This window comes from Orycteropus afer, unplaced genomic scaffold, assembly GCF_000298275.1.
Source record: "Orycteropus afer afer isolate SDZICR_OR568_19922 unplaced genomic scaffold, OryAfe1.0 scaffold00330, whole genome shotgun sequence".
In the NCBI taxonomy this organism is placed as follows: Eukaryota; Metazoa; Chordata; class Mammalia; order Tubulidentata; family Orycteropodidae; genus Orycteropus; species Orycteropus afer.
In genome coordinates, this window is record NW_006921917.1 from 1666017 (window position 1) to 1674974 (window position 8958).

The window sequence follows — 8958 nt, forward strand, 5'->3', positions numbered from 1 at the left end:
GTCAAGTGCTTTAGCCACTATTGAGACATAATTTATGTATTAAAAGTTCACCCATTCAGAGGGTACAAGTCAATGGATTTTGGTAGATTTACAGAGTGGTGGAGCCATCATTGTAATCTAACTTGAGAATATTTTCATCTTCCCTAACAGAAATCCATTACCAGTCACCCTCCATCCTTCCATTATGCTTTCTTCCCTCTCCTCCCTTCTCCAGGCCACCACCATTAATCTACTTCCTGTCTATATTGGTTTTCCTGTTTTATACATTTCGTATAAATAGGATCATGCAATATGTGATCTTTTGTGACTGGCATCTTTCACTTAGCATATGTTTTATTTGCTTTTAAATTTATTTTTATTGCAGTAAATAAATAACAAATATTTTCCATTTGAATAATTTGTACAGGTACAGTTCAATGACAATAGTTACGTTCATCATGTTGTTCCACCAGAACCCTATCCATTTAGATGATGTTTCGAGGTTCATGCTGTAGCATATATGAGTGCTTTACTCCTCGTATTGATTAGTAATATTCCATTTTATGAACATAGCACATTTTGTTTATCTGTTCATCAGTTGAGAGGCATTCAGATTCTTTCCATTTTTTCCTGGAATTTAATTTCTGATGGTGAACTAAGAACAATCTATAACTTCATATGGATTTGGGTGAAGGGAAGGACAATGTGCCAAATGTAAGTGATCAACACAGTGGCATTGAGGAAGAGGAAGATATAGAGATGTACATGGGAGGTACAGACAACAAAGATGAACCCTTTTGCATGTACAGTTACTGTGTTGTCAGTGATGGCAAGCATTGATCTATGGGTGGATAGATGGGCAGACAGGCTGAATGTTCAGGTATGTTTAAGCAGGGGGGAATGCCCCCATGACCGTGTATAGGGTTAGTGGACAGTGCTTCTACATACATGTTTGTATGTGCTGTAGAATAGCCAGGTGTACAGTACAGCTGACAAAGGGAAGGTTGTGGTGGCTTCTTGGCCACAACCAACTACCTGGAGGGAGTGAGTAGTTGGACCTGTGATCTTGGGACCTGGTCACAGGGGACATCAAGCTCAATTGGCATAACATACTACACAAAAACATTGTTGTACATCCTACTTTGGTGAGTAGTGACTGGAATCTTAGAAGCTTGCAAGCATCCATCTAGATGCTCCTTGTCCAGAGCAAAGAAGAATGAAGAGAGCCAAAGACTCATGGAAACGATTAGTCCAAGGAACTCATAGACCATGCAGTCCTCAGCCTATATGACCATGAGACCAGAAGATCTAGATGGTGCCTGGCTACCACTGTCAACCACTCAGAAGGGGATCAGTGCAGGAGATCCTGGACAGAGTGGGACAACAATGTGGAACAAAACTCAAAATCATAAAAATAAAGACAGGGTTTGCTGGTCTGATAGAGCCTGGTGAGACCCCTGAGACTGTGGCCCCTAGTTACCCTTCAGGTCTGGAACTGAATTCACTCCTGTGGCTTCCAGCCAAACAATAGACAGGCATATGGGCTGAACATTTACATCAGGTAGATACACTACCTGTAATAGTCAATCATGGGAGAACAGAAGGGCGGGCAGTGTTTGCACAGGGAGCGGGAGTGCATGGAAGTGAAGGACACAGGGAAGAGAGCTGTTACATTGTGGAAATTGCAGTCAATGTCATGAGATAAAATGTGTATGGAAAATTAATTTGCTGTATAAACTTTCACCCAAATCACAATCACAATCAAAATAATAATAAAGAACAATAACTTGAAAGGCTCACTTTGGACTAGGCTTGACGCCTGAGGAGCTGGACTGTCCATCAAGAGGAGGGAGAGTTTGGAAACTAAGGACATTCATTTCATGATATTTTAATTTTATGAGTAACTCATACTTCTTTAAGAGCTCATTTTCCACTTATTTTTTTTCTATTACTTCCACTGTGAGGAGGTCTTAAAATAAGAGATAGGGACTCTTTCTTTTTTTGAATATCCTTATACAATGTAGACATTGCTTAAGACACACTTAGATCTAAAAGTTACCATCAGTCTCCACAGAGACTGTAGCTAAGTATGTATACTTAAAAAGCAGATGGTCTTTATCATACCCTAGTATTACTCCTTTAACTCATCCAAGTTGGAATAATGTGTAATCATTTGTTTTAATTGTGTTAAAAAGATAAATACAAAACATTTGCCAATTCAACAATTTCTACATCTAAAATTGAGTGACACTGATTTTATTCCACATATGTAGCTATTATCACTATACTTTTCTGAATTATTCCAACACCATCAACATAAATTGTATAATATTTTGACATTTTGATATTGCCCTATATGTCTATTTTCAGATTGTCTTTTCTTTTTTTAAAAAAAAAAAAAAATCTGACAAGTAAATTATTCTGGGATTTTCTTCCTTGCCTACAATCTCATTTTTCCTTAAAACTAAGCAAAGAAGTGTTTGGATTATAGTCAAACATAAATCCAAACATCTTTGCCATTTTCTTCTTTAAAATTTTAATGAGATTGTCAACTTTATGGGAAAGATTTTGTTTAGCCTCTTTTAATAGAATTATTCCACAGATATGTTTATCACAGGAGATGTTACTTACTGTTCTCTGTCTACCAGAGCATTGAGAGACTTTTAAATTACTTTTTCTTTTTGAGCAGCTTTGCCCTGCCCTTTCTAAAGGAAAAGGACTACAAAAAAAAAAAATTGACCACAGATGAACTGAGGGCATCAAATGCCATTTTACCAAGAAATTTGTAAGATCATCAAGCCTTCAGATAGTGACATCCAACACGCACCCTTTCCTATATCCTTATGAAACACATTTTATTGTCAGATACGTATCTGAGAAACACTGTGTATATCTATATCTCTTAATCTCTCAATGGCTTCTTTGCAGTGGCACTGCTGAGCTATTTGCTACCTGTGCCAAGAAGGACATCAGAGTGTGGCACACATTGTCCAACAGGGAGCTGCTGCGGATCACCGTGCCCAACATGACCTGCCATGGCATTGATTTCATGAGAGATGGGAAAAGCATCATTTCAGGTAACAACTAACTGTCAAGATTTGGATTCGGGCTCTGGCCATGGTTTTGATTCTTGTCATTCTCTTTGTACCAGGGCTTCAAACCAGTTCTTCCCAGTTCAGTCATGGCCAATACAGCGAAACTGGAATGGACCCAAGTGTGGAAAAATTATGAGTTGACTCTTTGCTAGAAGCTTAATCTCCCTCTTAGAAAACAAGGGCAGTGTGCACGTTGCATAGCAACCAGATCTCTTAACAGGCACAGTGGGATACTATGGTGCCCTGCTCAGAGATGGAGGCCAACTGTGCTGCTTTGAATGTGTGTCACTCTCCACAGTCCTGGTGATAATTCAATCTACCACATCAGACTCCTGAAGGGGCTCGCTATGCCTCTTCCAAGTCTCCCATTCCACAGCCTCAACTCATAAATTTTCTCATTCCAATTATCATTCCGCTTCACCCAAATTTTAAAATTTGGGTCTGTTCTGATTTTGCTTCATCAGCCATGACTGAACCTGTTAGAACTGGTTCGAAGACCTGCTTTCTAAAGGAGTCTCCACTGTGTGTGTATCCAGGTAATCACCTGGAACAGCATCCCACTGGCCACCCCCTCCTTTCTTCTAATCTAGCCTCTCTTTTGAGTTCTCCTCCAGCTGGGAGACTTTCTGAGGTAGGAAGAACCAAATAGCAATTTCTCTTCTCCCAAATTGCTGCATATAGCATATATCTTTCTTTAGAGCAGAGAAATTTGTAATTCAATTACAAAGTGGATTTGAGGACTTACTGAGTACTGGGCACCAAAAAAAAAAAAAGAGAGAGAGAGAGAGAGAGAGAGGAGAATCCAAATCAAACTAAGTTATGCCCTCAAGGGAATTCATTTATTTTTAATTCAATTTATTATTTTATGCCAAAGTATTTTAACATGAATTATAAACATGATGATATTCCACCTCTCAATAGTTCAATGTACATCCTGAAAAGCAATATATTCCTATGAAATAACAATTTCTTAATATTTTCTTATGAGTAATACATTTGCACATTTCTCAGTAGTCCAACAATAACCTTATTGATTTACATCAATGAAAAGTCAAGAGGGTGGACCTTTAGGTGCAGCTATTAACATGATGAGGAGCCCTGGTGGTGCAGTGTCTGAGGCATTTGACTGCTAACCAGAAGGCTCACCAGCCACTCCTCAGAAGGAAGACTGGGCAATCTACTTCCATAGACATACCGCCTTGGAAACCCAAGGTGGGGTCACTGTGAGTTGGAATCAACTCAGTGGCAGTGAGTTTTTTTGAGAGTTTAACATGATGACATCAAGAACCCATCTCATTCCCTCTTTTCTTGGCTGTGTTTCCTCCCTGTTGGCTTCTTCTCCAGGCATGTCTTCTCCACACAGTAGCCACCAGGAGCTCTAGCTTACATTACACTTAGAGTTAGCGAAACTCAGGTCAAAAATCTTAAAGTCTTCCTCCTCTTTTTTTCTTATACACCACATACATATGCTCCTAAAGGTGCTAACTGCAAAATGTATCCAGAACTCTATCACTTCTTGTCATCTCCATCCTGGTCCTATTGTTGTTGTTATGTGCCGTCGAGTCAGACCCGACTCATGGTGACCCCTCCTTGGGTTTCCAAGGCAGTATCACTACAGAAGTAGATTGCCCAACCTTCCTTCCGAGGAGTGGCTGGTGAGCTTGAACCACCAGCCTTCTGGTTAGCAGTCAAGTGCCTTAGGCACTACGCTACCAGAGCTCCATCCTGGTCCTAGCCACCATCATCTTTCTCCTAGATTATTCCAATAGCTTCCTACCTTTGCTTATCACCTTCTTCTCACCATCTATTCTCTTTTTAAATGTAAGGCAATTTTCTCTGTCTGTGACCTCCACCTTCTTACCTCTAACTCTTACTACTCACCCCCTCTAGCCATCCATGCTTCTGTGCTGTTCCTCAAACACACTGGGCCTGGGGCTTTGCTCTAGCTGTTCTGTCTGCCTGGAATGGTCTTCCCTTAGATGGCCCCATGGCTTACTCCCACACTTCACATCTTCGCTAAAATGAGATCTACCTTGAGCATTCTACTTAAAATTGGTCAAGAGGTGACACTAAAGCCAGCCATATGAAGACCTGGGAAGAGTGTTCTAGACAGAGGGAATAGCAAATGCAAAGGCCATGAGGTGGGAAATTACTGGGCCAGTGTATTGAGAGCTTGAATGGTAGTAGAAAAGTTTGAAAACATAGGTGGTGGGAGGATACTAGTTATTGTATAAACCCAAACCAAACTCACTGCCATCAAGTCGATTCTGACTCACAGTGACCCCCATTGGATTTCCAAGGCTGTAAATCTTTATGGAAGCAGACTGCCCCATCTTTCTTTGGCAGAGCGGCTGGTAGATTCAGACCTCTGACCTTTTGGTTAGCAGCCAAATGCCTTAACTGCTACATCACTAAAACTCCTTAGTTACTATATAGGATAAAGAATTTTGGTTTTTATTCTGAGTGTAGTGGTAAAAGCTTTTTTGAAGTTCTTAATCAGGAAGGTGACATGGTTTTAAAAAGTTTGCCTTGGCTCCTGAGTAGATAACTGATTATAGAGGAGCAAGAGTGAAAGCCAGGGGGAAAAGATATTACAATAATCTAATAGAGAGATGGTGGTGATAGCTTGGACGAGGGTGGTCTCAGTGGAGGGGTTGAGAAGGGATCACGTTCTGGATGCTTTTCAAAGGTAGAGCTGGGAGGACTTGTGGACGGACTGAATGTGTGGGGGAGTGGAAAGTGTGGAATAGAGAGGATTCAGGGATGACTCAAGAGATTCTTGGCTTGAGCAGCTGAACAGATGATGGCAACTTTTATTGAGATGTGGAAGATGGTGGGATACGGAGCATCAGATTTAAGGGTGCAGGGCAGAAAGTCAGTGGAGAGGTGGGAGCTGGCCTCCCTACTTCCTTCTTTCCCTAGCCTCCCTTATCTGTGCAGGATACACCTAGAGGCAGGTTCAACCAAGACGTTCTTTGCCCTCGGCCAGGTGTGACCAGTTTGGGGCATCAGGAGCCAGAGGGATGTGATTACTGGCAGTTGATGGGGGCTTCCTCTGTCTTCTGTCACTGCTACTTCTCGTCAGTCCTGATGCCCACTGATGATTTAAGAGAGCAGCACAGTGTGTGGAGAGAGGGTGAGTATACTGATCCTGTCTACTTTTTGTTTCCCTTTCATGTCAGCGTGGGATGATGGTAAAATCCGAGCCTTCGCCCCAGAGACAGGCCGACTGATGTATGTCATTGACAGTGCTCACAGGATCGGCGTGACTGCCATTGCAACCACCAGTGACTGTAAAAGGGTCATCAGCGGCGGTGGGGAAGGGGAGGTATTGTTCTTGAAAGCAGATGCTTTCTAAATATAGCCTTGACTTAGACCAACTGCCTCACAGGATTGGAAGGAAGACTGGGCCATCCACACAGGAGGCCATCAGTTTGATTTTTAAACACATTATTTGTACTCGGATTCAGGCAGGGCCAAGTGAAGATTTTGATTAAGATCTGAAATACATCATAAATTGAAATCCTAATAATATAGATGTATATATAAGTATCTTTGTTCACAGAAAGGGCAGGCACGAATTCCATGCCCTAGAGGGAACTGAGCTATGAACCCACAAATACTGAATGCTTATTCTTCGCCAGGTCCACACTGATGGCCTGTCACACGTCAGGTGGGGAGAGGAGAGACAAGAAGTCATTACTGTCATATATTGTCATTTCATGATTTATTTTGCAAATTAAGCTTGGAAGGGGTTATTTGCTCCTCAAGAAATCTTCCATGATTTTAGGCAGTCTGTTAACGGGGTGACAGTAGGGCATTTATTCAAAATTTGAAGGTCCAAATTCCAAAGTGGTGCTTTGGTGGAGTTTTGGGATAATGGTTCCTTTTCCCTGGAGATAAATTGTCTTTATCTTTTTTAAAAAAAGAAAACTTTTTATTGTGATTTGGTGGAAAATTGTCTTTCTCTTTTAAGGTGGGTGCTATTTTAAAAACTAACTCTTTAATACAAAAGAAAAAAAAAAAAAAACACCTCACTGCCATCTAACTCATAGTGACTCCCATTGGGTTTCCAAGGCTGTAAATCTTTATGGAAGTAGATCACCCCATCTTCCTTCCGCAGAGCAGCTGCTGGGTTTAAACTGCTGACCTTCTTGTTAGCAGCCAAATGTCTTATCCACTATGCCACCAGAGCTCCTTACTCTTTCATATAACCAGGTTATTGACCATTATTTTTAAATTACACTCAGCCTTCTCTTCCATCACTTCAAGGAGTCTAAAAGGCCTTTCACTCACACATTTTTCTGAGTGTCTCCCCTCTGGCTTGTTTCCTATCCCAAAGCCTTTCCTTTCTCTGCCTGGGAATTCTGTCTGCCTGTCAGATTTTTCTTAGCTGCACACATTCTTCCCCCTCTCATCTTCTCTGCACTGTCATGGGAAGAAGCTCTCAAAGAGAAGAAAGTCACAGCATCCTGATGTAGCCTTTATAGAGTTTAGACAATAAAGCTTAGTGGCTGGAGTCCCACTACCTGGCCTCAAATTTCAGTTCCAGTACACACATGTGATCTTGGGCACATTCTATAACTTCTTCTCTGAGTTAGCTAGGGCTACTGCAACACAAATACCACAAGGAGGTGGCTATGAAAAACAGAAATTTATTTTCTCACAGTCTGGGGGGCTAAAAGTCTAAATTAGGGTCTTGGCTGTGTTAATTCCTTCCTTGTTGGGGCTCTAGGTGTTCCCTGGGTCTAGGGGGTTCCTTGGTGTTCTTGGCTTGGAGACAGTCTTCACACAGCATCTGTTTTCCCCTGTGACTGTGTCTACTCTGCTTTTTATAACTTGGAAGTAATTAGGTTTAGGATCCACCCTACATTGATTGACCCTACCTTATTAACACAACAAACGAAAGCCCTTTTTCTGAACAGGATCACATCCTCAGGGAGAAGAGCCAGATATTGGACACATAGTTTAGGGGCACACAGTTCTATCCATAACACCTCTCTGTGCTTCAGTTTCTTTACGTGTTAAGTGAAGGTAACAATGTTCCTATTAATAAGATACTTTACATTCTTTATTTTGTACTACAGGAGAAAGATGTAGCACTCTGCTTCTATAAAGATTACAGCTCTGGAAACCCTGTGGGGCAGTAGACTCTGTCCTATAGAGTTGCTGTGAGTCAGAATCGACTTGGTAGCAACAGATTTGGTTTTGGTAATTTGTACTTTTTGTTGTTTTGTTGTTATTTGCCGTTTGTACTAAGTCTTCAAAATCAGGTCTTTACACTTCCAGCACACCTCAACCTGCACTAGTCCCATTCCAGGTGCCCTACAGACACAGGTCTAGCCTTAGACCATCCCTTGTTCTCTCCCTGTCATTGTCCCTCATGGCTTTGCTTCTTTCTCTTGTCACTCCAGCCGTGCTCTTGTTGACCCCCTTCGTGGCTTTGCCTGCTCCCTCACCCTTTTGGGTCATCTACCTGCTGATGTCCACACTTGGCTTGGACCACACCATCTCCATTCTACGTGCCTTGGCACCACTCAGCCATCTTTCTGTTGTACCTAGTCAGCTTCCAAAGGAGCTCTGGTTGCATAGTGGGTAAGGCATTTGACTGCTAACCAGAAGGCTGGTGTTTCAAACCACCAGCTGCTCCACAGAAAGATGAAGCAGTCTACTTCTGAATAGATTTACAGCTTTGGAAACCCAGTGGGGGTCACTAGGAGTCAGAATCAACTCAATGGTAGTGGGGTTTTTTTTATTTGGTCAGCTCCTCTTCCCATTCCCCACAGGGGCTATTACAGACCTTTCCCATAGAATAAGATAGTCTTCAAGGTCTTGTAATATAAATACTAGTGGCCATGTATACATTGATAAGAATGCAAACAAA

At 41.7% G+C, this 8958-nt stretch overlaps 1 protein-coding gene across 1 annotated transcript in view; it reads left to right on the forward strand.

Annotated features, from left to right (window-relative positions):
• Positions 1-8958, forward strand: part of CFAP52 (cilia and flagella associated protein 52) — a 61549-nt gene that overhangs the window by 29116 nt on the left and 23475 nt on the right. The window contains exons 9-10 of the mRNA XM_007952343.1: positions 2908-3056; positions 6257-6402. Coding sequence (XP_007950534.1) covers positions 2908-3056; positions 6257-6402 — 295 coding nt within the window. The remainder of the gene's footprint in view (positions 1-2907; positions 3057-6256; positions 6403-8958) is intronic.